The sequence below is a fragment of the Pyxicephalus adspersus genome, chromosome 11 (genome assembly GCF_032062135.1).
Source record: "Pyxicephalus adspersus chromosome 11, UCB_Pads_2.0, whole genome shotgun sequence".
NCBI classification, from domain to species: Eukaryota; Metazoa; Chordata; class Amphibia; order Anura; family Pyxicephalidae; genus Pyxicephalus; species Pyxicephalus adspersus.
In genome coordinates, this window is record NC_092868.1 from 22,444,954 (window position 1) to 22,472,541 (window position 27,588).

General features: G+C 39.5%; 1 protein-coding gene across 7 annotated transcripts in view; it reads left to right on the top strand.

Moving 5' to 3' along the window:
• The window catches only part of LOC140340634 (protein kinase C and casein kinase substrate in neurons protein 1-like), a 285,664-nt gene that overhangs the window by 47,343 nt on the left and 210,733 nt on the right, over positions 1 to 27,588 (top strand). For 6 of the 7 annotated variants that reach the window (XM_072425940.1, XM_072425943.1, XM_072425941.1 and 3 more), the window contains 3 exons: positions 9,623 to 9,779; positions 11,576 to 11,811; positions 22,083 to 22,241. In XM_072425940.1, coding sequence (XP_072282041.1) covers positions 9,623 to 9,779; positions 11,576 to 11,811; positions 22,083 to 22,241 — 552 coding nt within the window. The remainder of the gene's footprint in view (positions 1 to 9,622; positions 9,780 to 11,575; positions 11,812 to 22,082; positions 22,242 to 27,588) is intronic. The other variant, XM_072425945.1, reaches the window with a different exon arrangement.

Here is a 27,588-nt window from a genome sequence, read left to right on the forward strand (position 1 = left end):
TGTATATAATTAATGGCAAACTTTCCAAACCTTTCTTTCCTGTACAATGTTCTCATCTTTTCCCCTTTCTTATTTCTCTCTATACCTTTCATACCCACATCTGTTTTTGTCTCCTTTACTTTTGACAGACAACTCTCCGGGGTTCTGATACTGAGAAATAGGTGCATATGAGCAAAGGGTTGTTTTAAGGATAGTCAGATTAATGACCTTGTCCTAATGTTAGTTCCTGTTGTATTCTTCTATACTAATGTGACCCTTGATTTTATCTTGTGTCTTTTCTATGTTGTAAAGCATAATTTATTATGCTTCACTGTTAAAACCCTATGTTCTTCTAAAATTTTTTTTAATTCACTGACATTAAAAAAATCACTTCAGGAACTAGAAACTGTCATTTTGCTTTACCTAGAAATTGACATTACTGCAAAATGTTAGATTTAGGATACATTACGCCTCACATATTACAGAAATGAAAGTCTTGCTGATTAGAATCAGGCCCATGTGGTGTATTTACTTGTATATTATTTTTTTATACCAGTCTTTAATTAGGTCCATTGTCATCTTAGAGGAGCAAAAACAAAAAAATAAAGAGACAAAACGTGTAATGGTTAAAAAAATATATTGTCCATTGAATACAATTGCTTTTATAGGATTTAAAGAGCAGAGGAGTTCTTATTCATTCAACTTAAAGTAGGACAGAACATATAATAACACATATACATATACAGTTGATATTATAACAAATGTGCAAATAAAAGAGAATCTGGGTAGCAGTGACCATAATATGATTTCATTTAATGTTAAATGTAAACAGGAAAAAAAACAGCAAAGATAAAAACATTTAATTTTAAGGTAGTACATTTTCCATTATTAAGAGCGGCTCTCTGTGACTTGGACTGGGAGACAATATTGTCCTCAAAGAACACAGAACTGAAATGGGAATGTTTCAAGTCTGTTCTACAAAAGCAAACTTAAAAATATATTCCAATGGGTAATAAGTTAAAGAGGCTAAAATTAAAATCTATGTGGCTTACAACTGATGTTAAAAAAGCCATAAGGAAGAAGGAAAGGGCATTTCAAAAATATAAAAATGAAGGATCACCTTCATCATTTGAAACCTATAAAGAATATAACAAAATATGTAAAAAGGAGATAAAATGTGCAAAACTTCAAAACGAAAGACTGATTGCAAAGGAAAGTAAGGCAAACCCCCAAAAATTTTTCAAATATATTATCGGCAAAAAGTTCAGATCTGAGCATGTAGGCCCCTTAAAGGATGTTGCTGGGTTGGTAACTGGGGATAAATACAAGGCAGATTTACTAAACACTTTTTTTTAGCTCTTTGTACACGAAGGAAAATGGCAGAGCTCAAGTCCAAATTCATAATAGCAATGTCACTGCCTTAAATGAGTCACAATGGCTCATGATTGATATGATTGAGAAACAGCTGGGAAAAATTAAGGTTGACAAAGCACCAGGACCTGATGGATTACATCCACCTGTCCTCAAAGAGCTGAGCTCAGTTATTTAAAAGCCATTATTTCTAATTTTTAGTGACTCTTTAGTCACTGGCAAGGTACCGATGGATTGGCGTAAGGCCAATGTGGTTCCTATCTTCAAAAAGGGAGCAAAGTCATTACCAGGCAACTACACACCCGTTAGTTTAACGTCCATAGTTGGAAAGGTCTTGGAGAGTTTGATAAAGAGCCACATAGAGGAGTTTCTGATAGAAAATAATATTATAGGTGATAGTCAGCATGGCTTCAAGAAAGACAGAAGTTGTCAAACAAATTTACTCTCCTTTTTTTGAGGAAGTAAGTAAACAGGTAGACAGTGGAATAGCAGTTGATATAGTGTACTTGGACTTTGCTAAAGCATTTGACTCTGTACCCCACTGACAGTTATTATGCAAGTTAGGGTCAATAGGTTTAGAAAAGTCAATCTGTAAATGGATAGAGAACTGGCTTAAAGATCGCATCCAGAGAGTTGTAATTAATCGTTCATACTCTGAATGGTCTAAGGTTATTAGTGGTGTACCCCAGGGTCCAGGGTTGGGACCTTTATTGTTTAACCTCTTCATATATGATATAGAGTTTGGGATTAAAAGTACCAATTTATTCTCCCTTGAGAAGCGACGTTTAAGGGTTGATATGATCACCTTGTATAAATATATACACGGTCCATATAGAGAACTCTCTTCCCCATTATTCACTTTGAGATCATTACAAAGAACAAGAGGGCACTCTTCGTGTCTGGAGGAAAAGAAGTTTAAGCTCCGGATAAGGAAGGGATTCTTCACTGTAAGATCTGTGAAAATGTGGATTCGGCTCCCTCAGGAAGTAGTTTCAGCAACTAATATAGATTGCTTTAAGAAAAAGCTAGATGTTTTTCTAGAAGCACAGAAAATAACTTAGTATTAAGGCTTTAAAGTAAAAATAACAGTGACTGTTGATCCAGGGAACATCCGATTGTCTCATGGAATCAGGAAGGAATTTTGTTCCCCTTGTTGAAGCAAGTTGTACCAGGGTTTTTTTTGTCTTCCTCTGGACCAACTATGTCTTATACGGTTTTATATCTGGGATATGTTTATTTTCCTAATGGTTGAACTTGATGGACTTATGTCTTTTTTCAACCTAACTTACTATGTAACTATATTTCAAAAACCGGCCACCAATAATCCGTTTACTTCAGTTTCCCGTCATGAATTTCTCATCGCATATTCAATACAGGGACTGCAGTACACTGTTTGGCCACTAATGTTTTGGCGCTGTTCTGCAGAAGCACTTGCTTGCTAAACTAAATACACGTTGAGGTGTCCCTGCTGCCTGCTCTTTGGAACTGTGCAAGATGTCAGCGGGTGCTGAGAGAAGAAGGCTGCCTGTGTGTGGAGGTAAGTATAAAAAAAATCCAGGAGGGGTACGGTACAGGTGGCTCCATATGGTATTGAATATGGTAACTCATACATTCCCTGTGAAGTCTTCCATTACCATAATGTAGTTAACTTTTCGCAAGCATAGACCCACTGTGGACAGTGAAGTAGATTTCCAACAGATTCAGATGCAAGAATGCTTGAGAATTGAATTATACACCTTTACAGATATTATTACAGATATAAAAAAATATCTTAAGGATCATATATATGGTTTTGGAGTACTGATAATTTGAAGGGTAAATACAGGTTTATATGGTTCAAGAGGGTTACTGTAAAAAATGTATTGAGAATAAAGTGTTCTATTAAAGTACTTCAAAACTGACATTGTGTAAAAAAGGATAAGCAAAATGCTTATCAATAAGTTCAGCCCAGTGATCGTGGGAACTGAACTCAGATGAACTCGCTTGCAGTCACAGCTGATTGGAGGCACCCGTGTCTTTAATCAGCTGTGCCCACAGGTTTGCACCATCACTGGGCTGTACTTATCCATTGTACTTATCCATTGAGAGTTCATCTGTGTTCCCCTGCAATCACAGCTGATTGGAGGCACCCATGTGCCTCTAATCAGCTGTGACCACAGGTTCCCACGGTCACTGAGCTGTAACAGCCCAGGGGCCAAGGGAACCTGCACCCTGGACTTCAATGGAATTCGTGAAATCTGTTCGCAGAACTTTTGCGGACCCATCGGAAGTTCGGGGAAATTTTCGCAAGACTGTCAGAGGCATTCTCGCTCATCTCTAGTGTTGGAGAAGGTACTTACATTTGGTAGAAAACGTTGTGGTATAATGGTGAGGGCCAGCCGGTGGCAGCCGTCAGCCGTCAGCCCTCCAGCGTCAGGTGCCTTCGTCGGGTGCCAGCGGGACTGGTAAGAAGCCGGCATCTTGTGTTCCGCTGGCCGGCCGGCGGATCACAAGATGCCGGCCAGGTCTACAATTTAAAAAAAAATTTCATGAAAAACAGTGGATCACTTTTGGTACAGAAATCTAGACCTCAGTGTAACGCTTAGGTGGTTAAAAGGGAAAACCCTATTTGGTGCCATTGATAATGGGAAGACGTTTAGACCTTTCCCTATTCACTTTCCCGGACACAGAAGGGTTCAAGTATACAGCTTTAAACCACTCCATCATATTGTCCCCGAAACCAAAATGTTTCAAGGTCATGATCATAAAGTCCCAATCCACCTAATCCAAAGCCTTTTCCCCATCAGTAACAAAAGTAGCATAGCCTGTCTGTCTGAAGCTTTTGCTGCATGAATCCAATTGGTGGCCCAAGTAGTGGTGTCTTTTACCTCCCTGGATGGCATAAAACAAAGTCAAAGTAAATAAGCTTGTGAAGGTACCTGCGCAGCCTATTACCTAAAACCTTGATGAAAAGTTTCAGGTCTTGATTTAAAAGAGATATTGGTCTGTAACTACTGCATAAAGAGGGGTCCTTGTCTGCTTAAAGGATCACTGTGATGGGGGTTCTGAGGGCATCTTGTGGTAGTCTAGTGCCGGAAGACAGAGTTAAAGGCAATCACAAAATGGGGGGCCAGGATCCTGACAAAAGTCTTGCAGTTTGGGAGCAAGAATCCATCCAGACACATACATTTCCCAGTTTTTGTCTGCATGACTGCTGCCTGAAACTCTTCAGCTGTGATAGGAAATTCCAATCGGGTTGGGGATGTTTAGTTGCTGGAGGTTTACTATATACATATATATATATTCATATATATAAACCTTTCAGGGTCCTATCAAGAAAATGACAACGTGTCACCATCTTCATAGTTTGTTCTGCTGCATTTAGTCTGGGCCCCTTTAGCTTTCCCCAGGCACACAGATGCCAGTCTAGGTTTCGCTTATGTAATACCTCTAACTCCTGAAAACTCTTCAGGGTGGAATACATTTTGTCTTACCTTGCCTTTGTAATCTTGGTGTATTAATAAACCCCTCATCACTGCCTTATGAGCCACACCCACTGTTCCAGTGTAGAGTCAGGAGCAGTTAAGCAAGGTTTAAGTTTCCTCTACATAAACGTAGGCCTTCAACAAAATCTTCAAATTTCTCCAGGACCCCGCAGAGTAAACCAAGTTGGGAACACACACAGACATTAGTGTCACCGACTTGTCCTTCAATAAGCCCTTAACAAATATTACTCTGCCCCAATATCATTGTACATATCATGAAAATGATGATGATGCCTGGTACCAAATCACTAGGCCGGAGAACTGTCAAGGAAGGCCGAGGCAGGCAGAAAGCAAAAGTGGTCAGGAACAACCCAGGGGTCAAGAACCAGGGATCCAGGAAATAGACACTGACAACACAGGGGGCCACCGCAGACACAGAGGAACACTGAAACAGGCAGGGAAACACCAGGCTGGGAGTTTGAATGCTGAATCCAAAAATGACCCCAGTTTTTTGCTATCACATCCAGTTTTTATGATACAGGGTACCCTCCAAAAACATACAAAGTTTACATACAATAAAAAAATGAAATAATAAGTTGAATGTATTGTTTTTTTACATTTCTTTTGTTCATTCAAAGGATTTATTTTTTGTTTCTCTTATTTTTTTTTACAGTAAAACATTTGAAAAGTAATCGGGTAAGCGGTAAAAATGTATGCTTAAAGCTTTTCCTGGAGTGTTTAGTGTTAGGACAATCCTGCCGGATGCTCCAAAGCCATCATATGTACATCCCATCTACCCTGATACCGTCCTTCCATGACCTTCAAATCTTGGTGGAATCGTTCACCTTGCTCATCACTGACTGCAAGGTTTTCTGGGAAGTTAGAAAGATGGCTATGCAGAAAATGCACCCTAATGCTCATATTGCAACCAAGCATTTTGTAGCTCTTCAAGGCTTTCTGGACAATTTCTGTGTATTTATTTGCTTGTGTGTTTCCAAAAAAGTTTTTTTACAATGGCTTTGAATGATAACCAAGCATTCTTTTCGACTTCTGACATTGTCCTGATGAAATGTTCATCTTTGATGAGCTGCCAAATCAGTGGACCATCAAACACACAGGCCTTTATCTTTTCAAATGACAGGCTAGGAGATGACAAAATGAGGTACTTGAAACAGTCTCCTTCAGTTGGCAAGGCTTTAACCAACTGCTTCATCAGACCCAGTTTCATGTGCAGAAGTGGGAATATAATATTCTTTCTATCAACAAGTAGCTCATGTAGATTGTTTGGATCACCTGGTTTTACGGCAGATATTGGAGACCAATCCTTTCCACCCAATGCCTCTCATGAGCTCTGCTGTCCCACATGCTCAGATAACAGGGATACTTGGTGTATCAGCGTTGCTGACCAAGAAGGAAACATACCATTTTAAGGTCAACACACATGACCTAATTGTGTTGGTGATATTGCAACAAGTCAATAACTCTCTTTATGTCTGCATATTCTACAAAAGAGATACTGAATGGCCAGTTGGGACTGACAAAATATTATTGCCATTTTGAAGAAGGACACACTTTAGGCTCTGCTTTGAGCTATCAATGAATAGTCACCATTCAGTTGAGGTATAGATTGGAATTCCACATTCCTCCAATAAACCAGGTATGTTATGGCAATACACAAAGCCACTGTCAGTTCTAAAGTACTACAGAAATGCAATTTCGCTGGTTCGAAAGTACGATACCTTTGTTCCTTTTTCAAGTAAGTTTTTCTCACACAGTCTTGATGTTCACACAGTGTTGATGAGTTCTGAAGCCTTCTTCGATAGTCCCAAATCACATACCAAATTACTCAACCCATGCTGATCAAATCCTTTACGAACAGAGTCCTCTTCAATTTCAAACTCTTCATCATTGTTGTGACCTAGTTCATCACCATAATCATGTTCTTCAAGAGAGGGTAGTGTAACGAAAACCGGCACTGGGATTGAATCTGAATAAGTCACTGAGCGTATAGCCGATGGTAGACTAGGATACTCTATTTTACATTTATTTTTCTTGTTATATCCTGAAGTTTTCACTATACAAAAGTAACAGTCACTGAAATGATCTCCTGGCTCTCGCCAAACCATACGTATACCAAATAGCATCTTATCACATGTTCCCTTTGTCCACATCCGTAAACCTTCGACACACTGTCTGCACACCTTATGAGGGGCCCAAGACTTATCTTGATCACCAAGTTTAACTTTGAAATATGCCAAATAGGCTTGCTCAACAAATGTGCTGATGTTCGCCCTTTGACTGGGAATGGTGAAACTGCCACAGATGTAACAAAATTAATCAGGGTTGTTTAGGGACTTACGACGAGAAACAGAAGAGACGGACATGATCTGAAAGAAAGGAAATACGTGTTTAAGTAGAAAAATACATTTTGCCTATTCACTACGTAGAGCATCGCACAACCTCTGACCACACTATCTCGCGTGTAAATGAATAGCCTATACAAATCCACGCTACAGTAATCGCATTATTATAAGCGGTAGAGAAAAAACTTGACGTGATAGAAGAAAAGTAACTGCACGTTCAGAATCAGCATAGCTATTGTGTAAATAAGCTTACAAATTGAAGTCAACTAAAAATTTTTTTGAAATTGTTCCCCAGTGTAATCTTAGGTGTGATGGCATGGGCGAGACTGCCCACCCCGCCAATCAACATTGATGAGCACTAAAAATGAACATACACATACCAAATCATAGAATGGTTGTAAATTAATGGGTCAGTTGTAATGCCAGGCATTAAGAATAACCACAAATATCCTATCAAATAGCACATAACTACAATATTAGAACAAAATAGGCACAGCAGCAGTATCAAACAAAAATCCCTTTTTTGCCTAATCATATGGGGCTTACAAAGTTTCACTTAGGGGTCCACTATTTAGGAGAATCAATATAAAAAGGATATAGGATAAAATCAGGTGGGTTCCTCCTGATGTGCAGAAATGTGTCTCCTTGTAGTTTTCCTGACTTGGGTATGCTATTGAGGTTTCTGTGGAAAGCAAAGTAGGCAAGGTTCTGCAGTCCATTCAGGGATAGAGACTGGAGGTAGATCAAAAGTGTTGAGCATAGCTGGCAGATCTGCAGAGTGGCAAAAGACAGCCATCTTTCCATCTATGTAGGTGATGAGTCAGAACAGGAAATTCCCATCTATAGAACACTTCCTCTTGGTAGAGAACGGTGAGGACAGGTTTAAGTGCGCGACGGAGATGTATGGAGGGAGAGATCCTGAAGAAGCTTCACCTTGGTGATAGGGTCTTGAGTTCTCACCACCTTTATAATAGATTCTTTGACTACAAAGGAGTGGACTCTCCAGATCACATCCCATGATCTTCAGGGATATTTTTTTTTAGGACCAAGGGTCCTGTTCATGGGATCAAGCACAATAGTGAAATCCAGAAACATTTGCAGTAATATCCTCAGGGATTCCTCGTATGCAGATTTTCTTGCGATGGCTGTGGTTTTTCAGGTCATCCTGTTGTATCAGCAGTTGTTGTAAAAGCATGGAGTGGCAGTCTCTGTGTGCTGGCTTACATGATTTCTCATGTAAGCTGTTGCCTTCTCAATATTCTCTATCCAAATAGTAAAATCTCTCCTAAGGGTTGCAATCCTTTTTGTTCACTGTTTTCTCAATTTGGCCTATTCAGGTCAGGTGGTCATGCTGATAGGGTAAATCATGGTCTTCCCCCTCACTGGCAGCAGGAGATGGAGCAGTAGGAGAATAATGCATCTGTACCTACTTGTGCGGGAATCGTAGCAGGGAGGAGAGCTGAGCTGCTAGAAAGGTCCTGTGTGTGGATCGCAGGGAGATGGCGCCATCTTCGAAGCTTACTCTATGTAACTGACTACAGATCCCGGGTGAAAAACTGGTGAAGAAGGCGCCGTGGTGCAAGTCTCTGGACGTCCTCTCTCTTCGTTCAAAGCGTATTTAGATATGTTACAAGCTTGTACACCTGATTTATCAAAGCAAAGTACCTTGAAAATATTTGGATTAATTTTATTTCAACAATATTAATACATTATTTAAGAACAAAAAGGGGAATCACAACCAATAGGGTGAGGGGAAACATCAATAACGGTATAATGTTCTCTTCATGCTTAACAATAGAACTAAAAATGTCAGAACAGCTTTTTGGCAATGTCATATGAAAAACATTTTAGGACATACACACATAACACATACACATGCAACACACATATAGGAAAGCCTGGAGCATGCGAGTGAAAGGAGAATAGCAGAAGGCTGGCATGACAGTGCAGACAGACAGGAAGACTGCGAGGGGTTAATGATTAGGTAATGGCATGTGCAGCACGTTGGAGATTGGGAGGCAGGTGACCAAGGTATGTCTTGCCACAGTCAAGTGAAACTCTCTAAACAATGGTTCTAAACAAACAAACTGTATTCCAAGGGCTTCTAGTTTTTTATTCTTGTCCGCTTTCAGTTACTGACATAGATTTGTGGGCCATTTCAAACATAACCAAGTATCCAAACTTGGCTGCAAAAGCCTCCAATATTTAATCAAATTCCACTGTTCACAGGCAGCAAATTAGTTGGCCCCTAACAATGCTATATTCATTTTGCCTAATTTAGATATTTAGAAGCCATGGTATATTGACCTTATCTTAAGAAAGTTACCAGTTTATTATTGGTAAAAAACACATACTTACAACATTCAGCATACAATGTGCATCCTCCTGTGTCAAAAATTTAAACCCATGCCTTGCTAATCTTAATATTATCTCTTCATTGATTAGCCTAACAACTATGGCACCACAGTAAAACGGACGGAAGATGGCTACCAGCTGTGTGATGACATCATAGCTTGTTTTCAAGACAGAGCTAAAATAGAGAAACAGTATGCTCTGCAGATGGAGGAGTGGACTCACAAATGGAAACCATTAGTAGACGGCAGTAAGTAACAGAGTCACTTTCCTGTTCATTTTCGTTTTTTTGTTCTTAACTAGTCAAAAGTTCTCTTATGGTTTTCAATTGCTGGGTTCTAAACCAATAACTTTTTGATACATTGTCATTTCTGTTGAAGTTTTTTCTCTAATTACATAAATAAGGTCCACTCATTGAAGGGATGTCAAAGTAGAAAATAAGCTATTGTGAGGGATCAGAAACAAGTGGTAGGATGGCACAGAGTCAGCTCCACACATCAACCTCCCTTTAGGGCTCCTACCCATATTTGTTATGCAAATCAGCAAAAAAATAAACTTCCCTTACAGGCATTGGTATTAATAATAACAAAAATCCATAACAAAATGTTCAGCCTGTCTAGCATAAACAAAAGTTTTCACTTTTCAGCAACAGTCGGACTGATCAACAACCAGTCCAACCAGCAGTCACCACACCACAGGGTGTGCTAAATAGGCTTCTGGGCCTTAGGAAGATTTGGGGCCTGAAATTGGGAGCCTGCCCCACCCTGATCTTGCAGATTCCCAGTAAAACCAGCCCCAGAACAGAAATTCTAAATAACAAGTAAAAAGCTTCAGGTTCCCTGCAGACACAACGTTGCTGTTTTTAGCATCAAGGTAGTATCTGAGATAACCTGGCTCCACATACCTACCAAACAGCACTTTGCCCAGTGCCACTGGTGACTTTTTGGTCACCATGTTACATCCCCCCCCCCAAGCCTGTGGGGCTGAGCACAGTTAGTCACCACTTAATAATATACTTTAGAGAGGGCCTCTGCGTTCTCTTACTGTGTCCCTGGTCTGTGTTCTACCAAAATGTAAAGTTTTACAGGAACCACCAGGTAACCTTTGGATTTTTCGCCTTGCTTTGGGCCATCTATGTAAGTGGGGCATGATTCCTAATGAGCCTCAACTTTCTTCCTAACAGGTAGTATTTGAAGCTCTTTAGTGCCTTGACTTGATGGCCACACGCTCTCATTTGACAATGGCATACATGCTCTCTGCGGGGGTCAATTTTCTGCTGAGGTATGCCACTGGATGCCCTTCTCTGTGGGACAGCACTAACCCCAAGCCTACTTCTGAGACATCTGTTTGGAAAGACAGAAACACTTTCTTAAAGTCAGGGGCAGTTACCATCAGGCACTCTTTCTGCTAATTTTCTACCCTTTTGTGAAGTTGCAAGCCTGCGGTAGTAACCCATGATACCTAGAGTCTCATCTGCTTATTGTTCCTAGAACGGGGCCACTCCTGAATAGACTCCACTTTGACAGCTGGGGCTTGACAAGCCTTCTCCACATGACATACCCCAGGTAGTGGGCTTCCTCCAACACTATAGCACAATGTTTTGGGTTGGCCACTAGATCAGACTTTCAGATTGAATCCAGGACTGCCTGCACTTTGGGCAGATTACTTTCCCAGTCTGAGTTAAAAATGACCACATCATCTAGGTAGGCCAAGACATACTTTTGATGTGACCTACATATGTGGTCCATCATTCACTGGAAAGAGGCTGGGGCCCTGTGGAATGCAAACAGTAATATTTTCAGTATTTTTCACTAAGGTCCTTAAAACCTCTATGATAGCAAATTGTATCAGGGTTTTTTTGCCTTCCTCTAGTCCAAATATGTCCATAGGGTTTTATATCTAGAATATGTTTGAACTTGATGGGTTTATGTCTTTTTTTCAGCCTAACTTACTATCTAACTGTGCAAGTCTTCTTTCAGATAATAACTATGAGCTCATATAATTTCCCTGAACCAAATAAAATGCGAAGGTCCTCTATGTTCTCAGGTTCCATGTATGGCACTCTCTTGCATGCCTGGAAATCCTTTATGATGACCACAGAGAGGCTTAGTGCCTTACATGTGCAAATCCAAAAGGCACTGATGACAGATGACACTGAGAGAATACGTAACTGGCAAAAGGAAACCTATCGCCGTAAGATATTTGGTGGCTTCAAGGAGTCATGTGAATTAGAGAATGGCTTCCGCAAAGCACAAAAACCCTGGGCAAAGAAGTTAAAGAAGGTGAGAGGCTAGTTGTGCAAGTACAAGGGCCCAGGACTATAAATGAAGTAGGAGATGTATTTTGTGAAAAAAAACTGGACCCATAAAGAATGCTGTAATGACCTTATCTCAATTGCATTGGGGTTTGATAGGACCATCTCAAAAATACATAAGGGCTCTATTTTTTTAAAACAGGGAATCTGGCATTCTCCTAAACATTCCCTGGTGGGAATCCGTTTCTGACATTGAAACACATTGACCTGGAAGATTCGCACCAGGGAATGTCAGATTCCCTGTTTTATGAATAGAGTCCAAAGTGTTTCACTTAGGTATTTTTTACAGCACCTGTATCATTTATTTAAACTCTGTTTTATTATCATATATAAAAAAAATCAAAACCAATCCCCTGAATGTTATGTATATTAACACAGCAAGCCACATCCCTAAACAACATAAAAAAAAGTAGGAACAAGAGAGTTCAAGAAAGCGGGACTATCATATGGCAACAATTAGTAATTTGGTTAAAAATTATACAGAGAAGTGTCACTCTTCTAAAATGTCCACAAGTATAATTAATTGATTTAGGGGGGTATATAATGGATATTTTCAAAAAGATTTTTTTTCTTGGAACAAAATATAGATTCTTGAGTTGGATGTGTAACTAGATTTATTTATGGCCTGTAATAAGCTCTGATATTATGTTATAGGTATGAGTGTGTTGAATATGAATATTATCTGTATAAATATTGATGTTATATGACCCTACCCATGCAGATATATATGCAATAAATGAAGGTTCATGCACAAATAGCTAGTCACTCATCAAGAAAAGTGGGACTCAGGAAGATGTCCTCAGTGGAGGCTAGCCTCAGGCAATTTGTTCTAAGTACTATGGTACTGATTTATATCACTCACTAGTCACTAAGATCTCATTAGTCTAAGCATATATGTAATCATAAACAAGTCTGATCCTTTTAATTCAATATTTATAACCAATATGGGCACATAATAGGACTGCACCGGGAAGTTGCTCGCAATCAATACTCTTAAAGTGTGAAGAACTGTTAACACTCATTATGACAAATTGGTATTATTTTCCTATTGTGGGGTAACTGATTACAGGTATGAACAAAGTAAAGGGATCTTTTTAGAATATGAAATATATTAGCAATATCAGGTGTGAACAAAGTCAGGGGACCTTCTCAGATTATGGAAAATATTATCAGGTACAACTCCCCCCTGGAGTAACTTCCAGTAATCACACCTCCCCTTTGAGTAACTCCCAAACAAAGGAACATGGATGATATATATAAAAAAATAAAACTGTGTGCTTTTGTCAGAGACTCTCTGACAAATAAAATAATAAGGTAACAAAAAAGACTTTTGAAGACTTTAGCACACAGAAAAAAGTAATATAGATTTAATTGAAAGTAGAGAGGGTAGCATAAGGGGGGGGGGGGGGTTATAGTTGGTTGGATCAGGTGAGCCTGAATAATGCCAAGCCTGGTTTGTTCAATATGCTGTAAAGAAGGAGAAAAATAAAGGAAGAAGAGAAGAGAAGGCTTTTTATGGGGCACTGAGGTTGAACTGGTAAAATAATTCCTTTATTAATAATCAAATATTTCAAATTACATAACACAAAAAACATGTATTTTTACATTTTAAAAGAACCATAAATAAGATGGTTGTTGCTATAACAGAGGTTTTACCTGCAGGTAAGCTTTTGGTCAAAGCCTGAATTCTTAGTTCATGTACTATTTCTTATGGTGTTAAATAAAGACTTGCAACAAATCTCTTTTCCTGAATCGACCCTGTTTTAGGCTTCCTCAGGGGACTTAGAGACTTGAATAAAGAGCTAAAGGAAAAGTATAACATATGTTAGGAGATTTGGCGATAAGACGCACCCAATTTTAAAGGTGGAAAATCTAGAAAAAAAAGATTCTGAAAGATTATTCCCCTTCTGATCACTCATGTGCCTTTCATACCAGTATTCCCCTTCTGATCACTCATGCGCCATTCAAATTCCCATTCTGATCACTCTGTGTCATTCAAATTCCCCTTCTGATCACTCTGTGTCATTCAAATTCCCCTTCTTTTTTTTTTTTTTTATAAACTTTATTTATAGACACAGAAAAGACAATGTACAAAGTAATAACCAAAAGAATCATCTGAACAGTACAAAGCCAGAGTAAAAAAAGAACAAGCAATAACAGGCTCAAGATTAGTGTTACAAAGTTTGGGTCGTAAAAAAAAAAAAAACATCAGCAGTATACAAAAATCATATATATAAAAATCATATATATACGTATAACATTTTGAGTGCCCATTCCTTGTTGTATAAGAATTAAACAGATTAACAGATTCACGTCATGTCTGACTGTGTCCTCCATTTTCTAAAATTTTCCTTTTGCCAAACAATACTCAAAAGTAAAAAACAAACAAACAAACAAAAAAGGGAAACCAGGTTCATAAACCATTGAACCTAAATAAAAACAGCCAAAACTCGGGATGGGAAGGGAGGAAGGGAAACTTTTCTGTTCCGGTAAACTAGCATCCTATTTCTTTATTTTTTTTCCTAATTCCATGTCATCTCTATGTCATAGTATATCTTGTCACTCGAGGCATAAAGTGGATCCCCTTTAATGGCTTATCACACTACCCATAGGGGTCTCAATCTTATAGGAAATGTAAATTGTGCCACGTGGAATAGCGATACCGGTGCAAGACTTGACACAATTCAGCTGGCTCCAGGGAATATTCCATATAAGCATACCATTTATCAAAAAATTTTGTCACAGCTTTGTCATCTGCGTTTGCTACCTCTAACAGATCCCTACGGTATAACATATCCATTGAAGATTCTATCATTTTCAACCGGGGTGGATCTGCTTGAATCCACTGTAGCATTATTGCCCTATGGGAAGCCAGTAAACACAAGGATACCCATTCTTTTGTCCCCCTAGCCAGTTTGCATGCCTGTACATCCCAGTTCCCAAACACACATAGAAGAGGTTCCATTATCAACTGTAGATTCGTTACTTTCTTAATATAGGATAGGACCTCGGTCCACAACAATTGGATTGTGGTACATTCCCACAGGTTATGCTTAAGCGTCACCTTTTCGCATACACATCTCAAACATTTAGTTTGCCTGGTCGGGGTATTGAGGTGTTCCTCAGTAGGCGGGCGGAATACCTTATAGGCTCTGTGGACAATCTTAAATTGTGTTTCTCTCCACAGTTCGTTTGGAGTAGTCTGTCTCACTGCAAGATATCCCTGCACTATTTTATCGTACAGGTCCGGGATATCAAAGTCTTTTTGCCAACCTTGGGACAACCCAGCCGAAAGAGATTTAGAGTAGAGCATTAGTAATCTCAGATAAATGGATGATATAGAAGGAGGTGTTACAGACAGCAGATTATCAAATCTATCCCTTTCCACCACCTTGGCTGGATTCAATAGTATCGCCTTACAGAATTCCCTAAATTGTAGATAGTATAGTGGGTGTGCGGCTTGAAGGGGTAGAGCATACTTCCGAACCAACGCCCTCAAGGTTACCGGTCTTGGAAGATCTTGCGAGAAAAAATCACCCACGGTCCGTAGGCCCTTTGCTGCCCAGACTCGGTAACAACTATGGTCCAAACCTTGGCGGAACTGGAGGTTGCCTTGAATCGGCAAATATTCAAATTCCCCTTCTGATTACTCTGTGTCATTCAAATTCCCCTTCTGATCACTCTGTGCTTTTTTTCCACTGTACGGCAGTTAGGACAGGGAACAGCAGGTGGCGCTGTGCCAGCTTCTTTCACTCTGCTTTACAGACAGGAGAAGACACACGCTGCCAGAGGAGAGAAGAGACACACGCTGCATGCAGCCAGCGAGGAGAAGAGACACACGCAGGATCGGGTATCGGGGGAGTATATTATTTTAATTATTTTATAACACATTTGTCGTATAGGACGCACTAACTTTTCCCCCCCAGTTTTGGGGAAGAAAAAGTGCGTCTTATACGGCAAAAAATACGGTATGTATATAACCTTAGGTTACCTTTCTACCTTTAATTTTATTTATCCTGTATACTAATGTGCCTAAAAGTGTGACACAGAAAAGCAGAATATTCACATGTATGTTAAACCAGATGATAAAGTTTTGTGTCTTTTATTATTGTACCATTATTACTGTTTGTACATGTGTATGAGAATCTTCCATCCCCTTGGTGTGTACACAGCCAAGCAGATATACATATATGTCTCTTTTGTTTAGACATACATGTACCCCTGAATGATTCTTTTAACCGTATACTTCAGTATATAAACCCCATCCACAATATTATTACATGAAACTTTCCTATTATAAAATAAAAAATACCCCTTTTCTAATACAGATTACCACCACCAGTTTTTACACTTTGTACCCCTGCAGTCATGCGGGGGACGGGATACCATTCCTTTAGATGGCATTTGGCTGATGCACGGGACACACTTAACACTGCTCCCGTGACCGACCAATACAAATCCCTTGCATGATCCGCCTTAGTAGGCAGATCACCAAAGCTGGGGCAGGGCGCGGCGAAAGGAACTGCGGCCCTCCCACCCAGCTACGGAGCCCTGATGACATGACAGAGATTCTCTAACTACTATACGTGTGGTGCGCGTGCAGCCCTCTCCAGCTGCGCACAGGCCGCATGCTCTAGACGCCAGCCAGTCCGCCTTTATTAGGTGAGACTGACGTAGCTCAAACCCCCTTTGCCTCTCAAAGCGGAGACGTTCTTGTTATGTTCTAAAAAGCCTCCACAGCATCCTGGCACTGCTCTTTCTTTATGACCTGGTAAGCAACCTTATAAGACATAGTTATATACTATGTATTACATAATCTTTAACCAATATGATTCAATACCTGTATTTTAATCATCAACATTACTTTTTTTAAATAAATAGGAACCTCCCTACTGGGGAGCCCCTGCCTACACTGTTTAATTTAAGTAAGGAGAATATACACAAAGAAATGTAGCAATCTTTATATACCTTCAAAAGTGTCTCCTACTCTTCTTTTAACATATGTAAGTAAAACCAACTCTTTACTATATATTTTTTATCATTGCAACTCAATAGTGTAAATAAATATATTGAATACACAATATCAGCCATATCCTAATTCAGACTGAATAACCTGTACATGAAAGTACAATTTATTAAAACCTCCTCATTCTCCATGTTTAGGCAGAATACCAACCCAACTTGTTTTTACGTAAATACCTCTCCAACCAGACATACGTGAATCAAATCCCTTCGCAGCTATTATATATCAGAACCAGCAGCAACCACAGTTATACTCTATTATTACTTTACTTTGAATTGATACATTACTTATGCGCACCAAACATGGGTTTACATAGTATTAATCTTTATATATATGCGATTGTATTCCTAACTTTGATTGCAACAAATTTCAAATACTGTATTTTAATCACTATTCAAGTATGACTATTGACATACTGTATGATGTTGAATGTAATTACCAATGTACTTCTGTATTGTATCTGTTGTACAGACCGTAAAAGTCATCACTAAATACCCCTGAGGAAGCCCAATTGGCAAAACGTGTTGGTACTAAAAAGACTTAAACCGGTTCAACAAAATTCTCTAGGCAATTGTATTTATAGTATGTCAAACCGCACCCCATGAGGTTATAATGGGCTGGTGGTTATGTACAATGATTGTTTAATTATGTATGAATCATGGCATAATACATAATTATTGTTTTCTAAAACCTTGACCTCCAAAACCCCGTCTTTTGATTTCTACAAGCTTTAGTCATACTTGAAACTTTAGGGGTGACCACCCTACTAATATTTTTTTATCACTTAAAGGTAGATTAACAGGGCAAATCCATTATCTTTACTTATTCAGGTAAACCCTATTAGGACTGGATGTGATTTGTAGAACACCTATTGGCTGAAGCATTCCCCTAGCTTTGGATAGGGTAATTCAAACTCCAATAATTATTTGAATACTTAAATGAAGAAACTCTGGAGTTGCTGGGGAAGTCAAGAAGGTGTCTAATTTTAGGTGTCAGTAAAGATCAGCATGGGGTTATCACCTAACTCCAGCTGTTCTGTCATCTATCTTCTGCTGAGGCTTGATTTATTACCCCTTAAAGGCCCTATTGATAACCAGCTTTATTATGGAAATTGTATCTGTTTCCTGGAATTTGTTTTATTGTCTCTTGTGTGACTGGATAGGGGCAAACAGATCATGAATAGTCCCACACATGCCTTCATGCATTGTTTGATATACATAACCTCCCAAGCGGTTCATTTCTTTCCGGTTTTATGTCTAAAAGCGGTTCATTGTTTTTCATGAAAATTTTTTTTACAGTATATTATAATAGTATGAGTAAAATAAAGTTTGAAACACAAAATTATGTAAAAATAATAAATTGAATAAATAAAAAAAAATATATTTAATTTTTTTTTTTATAATTTTTTTATTAAAAAAAAATATATACTGTAAAATAAATGTTCATGAAATACAATGTACTGCTTTTACACATATAAATTATAAAATTATGGCCAGATGGTATCAATGCCCAGTAGATGGTTTAGTATATAGTATACAGATATGTGTTGGAGATGTACATCCCAAAGAATTACCATGTTACAAATATTGTGGGGATGCATGATAATACATACTTTTTCGGAGAAGATTATTGGGATCTACAATGAATATATTCAGGCAGAGATACCAAATGAACCTGTTTGACATTATTATCTATGATTCCTGGATCCATCAAAACAAAAAAGAAAGAAAGGTATTCTTAGACACTTCTTAACTGCAGCACAATCAGTTATACCTAGACACTGGCGGTCCTCTACCCCACCGCTTCTGTTTGAATGGCTTCAGGAATTAGAATATATACAACGCATGGAAGAGATTGTGGCTGATGAGGATGATGAAAAGGAAAAATATTTAGAAATCTGGACCACTTGGATAATATTTAAACAATCATCTCGATTTCAAGAACTTATGAGTATTATATGTAAGTAAAATATATTATGTTGACTGCTGAATAGGTTTGGGATGTAGAGTGGCAATTCTTTTTTCCTCCCCTTTTTTTTATACCCCTTTCCTTTTTAGGTATGTGAAATATGGATTTCAATAATGTATAGTATACGTATAAAGGGGAAGACCTCATTGAAGGAAATGTGTAAGGGTTCAGGGGTAATTAAAAGAGAAAGGCATCAACAGTTAGAAATAATATAAATAGAATGACTATATGTTATTGATGTACATTTATATTGATAAGGGTGGTTGTACTTGTTTTAATCAGGTTTGATTTTTTTCTTTAATAAATATAATTATTTTTTTCCCTTTTTTTGTTCCTTGGTGCTAAAAATATAGATTGAAAATAAAATTATACCAATTTTTATTTAGTCCAATGGATTAAAATCACAAATAGTATTAAATCGAAATCAGGACAAATTGTGCACATACAAAATGCAAAAGTTTGTTAATTAAGCCCTTACATATAAACATTCATAAATGTACCTCCTCTAGGAAAATCGCTTATGGAAGCAAATTTCAATATTCAAAAATTATTTGACACTTTTCAGAGAACTTTGGCTGCTTCCTCAGGAATGAACTATAAATTTGAAGGGTTCATCACATCTTTACAAATAAGGAGTGTGAGTTGTTATATTACGTACAGTCATACACCAGAGATAAGGAGCAAGCAGGAGGATCTAAGCAAACATCCAAAGGGCTTTAGAGACCATGAAAAAATAATATTAGTAAATAAGAATAAACAGGGGCCAAACATAATAGAAAATGGTAATAAACTAAAGAAAACATAATCATATATAAACAGTTATGTGATGTTAAAAATATACAGTTTGAAAAAATAAACTATAGCTAGCAAATATCTATGCCAATCTATGCCATTACATCATAAACAAGGGAATTCAGTCAAATAAAGAAAAGCTCAATAGGAAAAAATAGATATTAACCTTAAACTTTATTAGGATGAGAAAGGCAAAATATACATATATTCCAACTATAAAGAAGATGGGAAATATATAAATGTTTCAGCTGGAAAGAACTTAATGGTTGAGTTTGATATCCAAAGGGAAAGCCATCAAGACCTTTGTTTCTCCAGGGAAAGTCAGCAAAGGACATTCACACTGAGATGTCACAAACACATGGGGAGAAGTGTCCTTCCTTTCCCTGGAGAAACAAAAACTTCATGATGGCCTGTAACTCCAACAACATGAAACTTGCTTGTGCCTCTGCCATCACAGCTTCTCACTAAAAGAAAAAACAGTTTTAAGAATCGCAAAGACCTGATATTTGCACAGTTACATACTAAGATATTAGGCTGTCATATGCCCTCACACTCATTTTCTATATCATCTGGAAGGGGGCAAAGCCAGGAACTTCTCAGCACCCCCTCGTTTACTGGGCTCCTGTGTTGGCGTTCTATTTGTTGCTCATAGGGTTGGAAGCATATTTGCATTCCAAATGCGACAAGAAGCATCTTTCCACCTGTTTCTTTGTGTACTGACGTCACTTCTGGTGTGTCAGACAAATGGAGGAATGAGCAGGTCCCCCAGACCGCAGTCCACCACTAGTGATGAACCCTTCATTATTTTAGATCATTACTGAGGAAGCCTAAGTTCTGTGAAACGCATTGAACAATTTTTGAATGGAAAATTCTTTCCCCTCTAGTGAAATTTGTTTATATGTAAGATTTTAATTAACAAACTTTTGTATGTGTACAATTTGTCCTGATTTTAATTTGATACTTTAATTTGATTTTAATCCATTGTAATAAATAAAGATTTGTAAAATTTTTAACCACATAACTAATTGTTGCCATATGATTGTCCTGCTTTCTTGAACTCTCTTGTTCATACATGTTCCGCTGTTTTAATATTATAAAAAAACATAAGACATTATACAATCATAACCAAGTCCTCCAATGATATACCTTTCATATTGAAATCAATTTTATAAACTTTTATATAACATGTGGCTCCTGTACTCCCCTGTTAAAATGCCAAGTTTTTTCTATTTAAAAAATTTTTCTTACCTTTTCACATCTCTATTTTTTCCCAATCTGTTAGGGGAAAAATATAATAAATAAAAAAAAACGTATAAGCTGGTGGCATAAGTGTGCAGACCCTTAAACTAATACTTTGTTAAAACACCTTTTGATTTATTTACAGCCTTCAGTGTTCTTGAGTAGGAGTCCATCAGTATGGCACATCTTGACTTAAGACAATATTTGCCTACTCTTTTTTTGCAAAAGTGCTGCAAATTTGTTAGTTTGTGAGGGCATCCGTTTTGCACAACCCTCTTCAGATCACCCAACATATTTTTTAATTGGATTTAGATCTGGCCTTTGGCTGGGCTATTCCAAAACATTTTAAATGTATTCAGGTGAAATTCCGCCTCAGTTTTCTAGCAGATGCCTTAAGGTTTTGGACTAAATGTGACTAGTATTTGGAACGGTTTTTAATTTCCCTTCACCTTGACTAAAGCCCCAGGTAAAGAAAAACATACAGGTCCAGTTTAAAATATAAAAAATTCATTAAGTGACCCAAAAGTATGTGGGAAAATATGTTATGCTCTGAGGAAACCATGGTTGAACTTTTTGGCCACAATTCAAAAGGTATGTTTGGCGCAAAAGCAACAACATCACCAAAAAACACCTTTAATACCCTCTAAATTTGGCCTTACACTTCACACTATGCTACTACCTTCAATAACTTTGCAATAATTTGAGAGATTGCAGAGTATCAGAGTAGAAATTCACAGGGGCATGCATTACCCTTATTTTTTCCTACCATTTCTTTCCTGTATCACACAGTAGGAAATAGAAAAACCTGCACTGCTAATAATATATACCTAACTGGACGCAATAGTAGGAATGAAATCTAATCCAAAGTTATCAAAGTGCCAATATTTTTTTTAAACAAACTATCAGTTTGAGAGTATGCAACATTTCATTAAGTAAGGCAGAAAAAAAACAAGGAGTCCTACCTAGCTGATTACCTTTTCTCACAAGAACAGTACCCTGGGTGTATATAATTCTACTTATGCACATGAGCCATTTTGACCCAAGAATCTTTATTTACATATACAATCTTGGCAAAACTTTGGGTGTGCTATGGTCCTCTAAGTTTAGTTAGTTTGGGCTCTGTGTTGTAGCAGCAGACCACTGACCTGTGTTACCTGATTATATTTGTGACCCTTGTATGCTGCTTATCAATAGTTTGTTTTGTGAAATTTCTGCAGCTTGAAAAGGCAAAGTCAGTTTACCATAAAGCATGCAAAAAGGAACATTTAGCAAGTGTCAGAGATAAAGATCAAGGAAAAATCAACCCAGAATTATCTCTAGAGAGACAGAGAAAGCTCACAGAAGAACATGTAAAATGTAAAAAGGACATGGAGAAGGTGAGATTGACTTCATAATTTTCACAAAATCTGTGTATTTGATTGAGAATATATTTTATTACATCTATGTGTAGTTATGATGTTCTGAGAGCATTAATATGTGTATTTATTACTCTGTTGCTTTGAACCAAGCAAAATTAGCAACATATAAACAATAATAAAAAGTGCAATAGGCAGAGGCAACAAATCAAATAGTCATCTTATACTGGTATGACAAGTTCTAAAAGAAAGTATCTGAATTGCCATGACATGCAAGGTTGTAGTGCTTAGCAGAAACTCAATGTCACAAACTTATGTCTAAATGAACCTTATTGCACATGCTAAGTTTGCACCGCACTGAGCACATGCTCAATGAGTATCCTTACTCTGCACATGCCCAGTGCGGACTCCAATCAGAGACTAGGGGGCACTATATGAAGGCTCCATGCTTTCCTTCCAATGTGGATTGATTGTGACAACTTCCTGTTTCCTGCTCCTGAGTCCCAGTTCCTGCTTCTGAGTCCCAGTTCCTGCTCCTGTTTCCTGGTTCTTGCTCCTCGCTACTCATTCAACCTCTGCTTTCCATCTAATCATCCAAGTATGACCTCCGAGGTTTGTCTGCAAGCTATTATACATTTATCACTACTGTTCATCTGCAAAGTCATTGGACATTTATCACCACTGTTTGTCTGCAAAGTCATTGGACATTGGTCACTACTGTTTGTCTGCAAAGTCATTAGAAATCACTACTGTTTGCCTGCAAAGTCATTGGACATTTACCACCACTGTTTATCTGCAGAGTCATTGGACATTTGCTACCACTGTTTATCTGCAAAGTCATTGGACATTTATCACTACTGTTTATCTGCAAAGTCATCGGACATTTACCACCACTGTTTATCTGCAAAGTCTTCGGACATTTATTACTGCCTGTTTGCAAACAAAACCAAAAGGGACATTTACCCCTGTTAACCAATACATGTGTGTGTGGTCTACCGGTAAATCACCATCACCTCAAACAGAGCTCTCTCTTCTGAAGGCTGACAGTATAAATCCGCCCACTATGAGCTCAGGAGGGAAACCCTTGAGGTAATAGCCCAGCCTTACCAAAGCAGTACAGAATCTGCATGGGAGGTACTTGCAACTCAAGAACCGCCTGGATACTCTCCAAAATTGTCTGACAGCCAGCCAAAGCTCTAAAGTAGCCTCCGCTGTAAACTCCGCTTCCCCGAGGTCTGTGGGCCCTGCACCCCCAGACTGCAAATCCAAGGTCCCTTTACTGATACACTTTATAGGAGAACAAAAGAACTTCCAATCTTTCAAGAATTGTTGCTTTTTGACTTACAACCACGAACATACCCTACGGATGTTATAAGGGTCAAAGTGGTGATCTCATTACTGAGGGGGGAGCCGCAGGCATGGGCTTTTCGTCTGATGGAGAAAGGTGACATCTTTCTCCACTCCTTGCATGGTTTTCTCAATGCTATGGGGGCCGTGTATGATGACCCTAGTCGTGCAGCCTCAGCAGAATTAATCCTGTGCAGATTACGCCAAGGCCCTCATCCTGTTGAAGACTACATTGCAGAGTTTGGGGTGGCCTCCGCAGACCCATCTTGGAATGAAGCAGCACTCCGCTTCTAATTTGTCCAAGGCCTTTCTGAACGGGTCAAGGATGATCTAGCCCATGTCCCCATCCCTGAGTCTTTAAATGATCTTGTCATGTTGGTGACCCAGATCGATCATCATCTTAGAGAGAGAGACTGAGAAAAGGGACGTTGTCAAAACCTTCAGTCTAGTACGGCTGCCAGCTGTTCCTTCGGTCTCCACTAATAAACCATCTACAGAGGGAGTGGAACCTACGCAAATTGGGAATATTCATCTACCCCTCTCTGACACAGAAAGACAGTGGCGTAGAGATGAGAAAATTTGTTTATACTGCTGTGCTGTGGGACACTTTCGCCGGAACAGCCCACATCGCCCAGTGGGTAAGTCTCACTTACAGACCCCTATATGCCCTCCTTTAATGACTGTGGGAAAGATGTTTATATTCAACTCTCTAATCCTTCAGTGGCCAGGAGGCCTTGCTGAGGTCAACGCAGTTATTGATTCTGATGCAGCTCATTGTATCATGGACATACAATTCGCCCAAGCTCATAGAATCCCAGTTCAAGAAAGAAGCCTTCCCATCGCTATTTCATTGGTCGACGGTTCCACTCTCGTACAGGGCCAATTACCACCTGCACCCCTCTAATGGAGGTACATACCCCTTCGAGGCATCATGAGCACTTATCCTTTGACTTTGTTCTTTAACCAATATTTCCAGTTATTTTGGACTATCTTGGCTGCAGATCCATGATCTTGATATCTACTGGTACACAAGGGTACCATTTCTTTTTCTTCTACGTTTTGCCAGCAGAACTGTTTCCGGGAGACCAAAGAATCCTTAGTCATGGCCACCTTGTCTTTGAAACAGGAAGCATTACTGTCCTGGTAGCTGCAAGGCAGGATAGTGGACCCTCTGTATCACCAGCTCAGTGGGTAAATACGTGCACAGGGCGTAGAGTTTAAGCAGCTGCCCGGTCTTCACCAGAGCCTCTGGAGGTGAGCGTGTAGCGCTGCGGGCAACTGCCAGGTTGAGGCCCCCGTGCCCGCAGAGGCAGGTGACTGCTAACAAGCAGGAACCAAAACGTAGTGCCAGAGGGGGAAATCCAAAAGAGTAGTCAAACGAGCCAAAGATCAGGGCGAGCAGCAAATAAAGGTTGTCAGGAAACAGGCAAAAGATCAGGACAGGCAGCAAACAGGAGTTGTCAGGAAACATGCCAAGGTCGGTACACAAGGAATCTGGAACAGGAGAAACAAACAACTGGAACCTGGAAGAAGAGCCAAAGGAACTCCTTGTTCAGGCAACTTCCTGTTGCCAGGTCACTTCCTTAAGAAGGAAATGCCAGGTGATGGGCATGGATCAATTGAGCCGCAGACATCAATCCCACCAGCAGAGGGAGTGATGTTGCTGAGATAATCTCAGGTGTTATTCAAATGTTTGACAGCAGAGGGATTGCGTCTGCGGAATACCCTGGTTCTCTGAGGCAAGGGAGCAGCTGACAGAGAATCACCTGACTTGGAACAGGAAGTATGCAGAATGTTAGATCCAGATGCAGAGATGATGCTGGCAGCAGGGGACTGCAAGGAGGGTGAGCAAGAAGGAAGCACAGATCCCCTGGACCTGTAGGGTTGTGTGCCAGTAGGGTTGTGCCCCAGCGACCTTTTAAAGTTTTGTTAATTACATTTTCAAAGACATACTGGACGTATATGTCGTGGTCTGTCTGGATGACATTCTGATCCTTTCAAATTCCCTTCAGGAGCATCGGGAACAAGTAAAAGAGGTCCTTACTCGACTCCGACAGAATCATCTTTTTGCAAAGATTGAAAAATGAGAATTTGAGAAGGATCAAGTACACTTCCTAGGCTTGGATATCTCGGGTCAAGGCATCGCCATGGACCAAAGTAAGTTTCGGCTGTCCTTGATTGGCCTGTCCCAACATCTCTCAAGGAGCTCCAGAGATTCCTTTTCAATGGAACGATAACACCCAGCAGGCATTCAAGCATCTGAAGACATAATTTACCACCTCTCCTGTGTTTGCACATCCAGACCCTAACTTGCCTTACGTGTTGGAAGTGGATTCATCCAAGCAAGCTGTTGATGGCGTTTTGTCTCAGAGACAAGGTGAGAAGCAAATACTGCGTGCTCTAGCCTTTTTCTCCAAGAAATTATTGTCTTCCGAGTGCAATTATGATGTGGGGGACAGAGAGCTACTTGCAATTAGGTTAGGCCTGGAGGAGTGGAGATATCTCCTAGAGGGGGCTTTTCACCCAATTGTGATATAGACCGATCATTAGAATCTGGAGTACTTACGGGCTGCCAAGCGTCTTCGGCCTCGTCAGGCTTCTTGGTTCCTCTCCTTCACACAGCTCAGTTTTCACATATCATACAGACCAGGCTCATTGAACGGGAAACCCGATGCCTTGTCTCTTCATTACAGGGCTGAGTTGCCTGAACGTGGAAAACCGATCCTTCCAGGTAGCCACTTTCTCCTGTTAGAGACACAAATACTGAACCAAATCAAGGAAACTTTCAAGACACTTTGCCTGATACAGAGGAACTCTTGACTCAAGAAGGAGGTTTTCTGTTACATTATGAAAAAACTTTTGTCCCCATTCCCTGTCCTAGAAAGCATGCATGTCCATCCCATGGCTGGACACTTCAGTACCCTCAAGACTATTGAATTAACACACTGCAAGTTCTGTTGGCCTACTTTAAACAAGGATTGTACCGAGTTTGTCCAAGCATGTAATGTCTGTGCTAGAAGCAAAGGTCAAACAGCGCTACCCATGGCGCTTCTGAGACCTCTACCAATACCCTCGGCTTCTGACCTCACCAGGATTTTCATCAAGGAGATTTTTTGTCTTCATGGCTTCCCACAGCAGATCGTGTCAGATCGAGGGTCACAATTTACAGCTAAAATCTGGGTTCAACTGTGCAAGAGTCTTCAGATTGATGTGGCATTCTCCAGGTACTGGAGCAGTACGTTCGTTGCTACTGCTCATCTCTTCAATATGATTGGGTGTGTCTTCTACCTTTAGCTGAATTTGCTCTTAACAATTTAGTGCACACCTCTACTAAGATGTCTCCCTTCATCGTCAATTTTGGGTATGACCCGAACATGTTTCCTGACCTAACACCTAATCTATCTGTTCCGGCAGTACAAGAGTTAATTTCAGAACTGAAGCATGTTCATCAGAAACTTCAGCAGAACTTAAAACTGGCACAAGAACGGCACAAGAAGAATGCAGACAGACATCGGCGACCTCACCCTAATTTCAAGATTGGGGATAAAGTCTTGCTCTCTAGTGCCCACCTTCAGTTACATTGCCCCTCCAAGAAGTTAGGTCCCAAGTTCGTGGGTCCATTTTCTATTACGAAGAAGAATAACCCAGTGGCATATCAATTACTCCTTGCACGCTCCATGAAAGTGCACCCTGTTTTTCATGTCTCCCTGTTAAAACAGGTGAACCCGGGCAGAATCCAAACAGCAGAACCTCTACCCATTTTTGTGGATGGAGAAGAGGAATTTGAGGTAGAGAGAATACTAGACTCTTGAAGAAGAGGTAAAGGCATACAATACCTTATCAAATGGAAAGGGTTTACACTAGAGGAAAGCTCATGGGAACCTGTGACATCAGTACATGCCACCCAGTTAGTGAATGACTTTCACCGGCAGCATTCAGAGAAACCAAGTCAAGAGGCCGTCCAGAGGCCCCCCTTAAGAAGGGGACACTGTCACAAACCTATGTCTAAATGAACCTTATT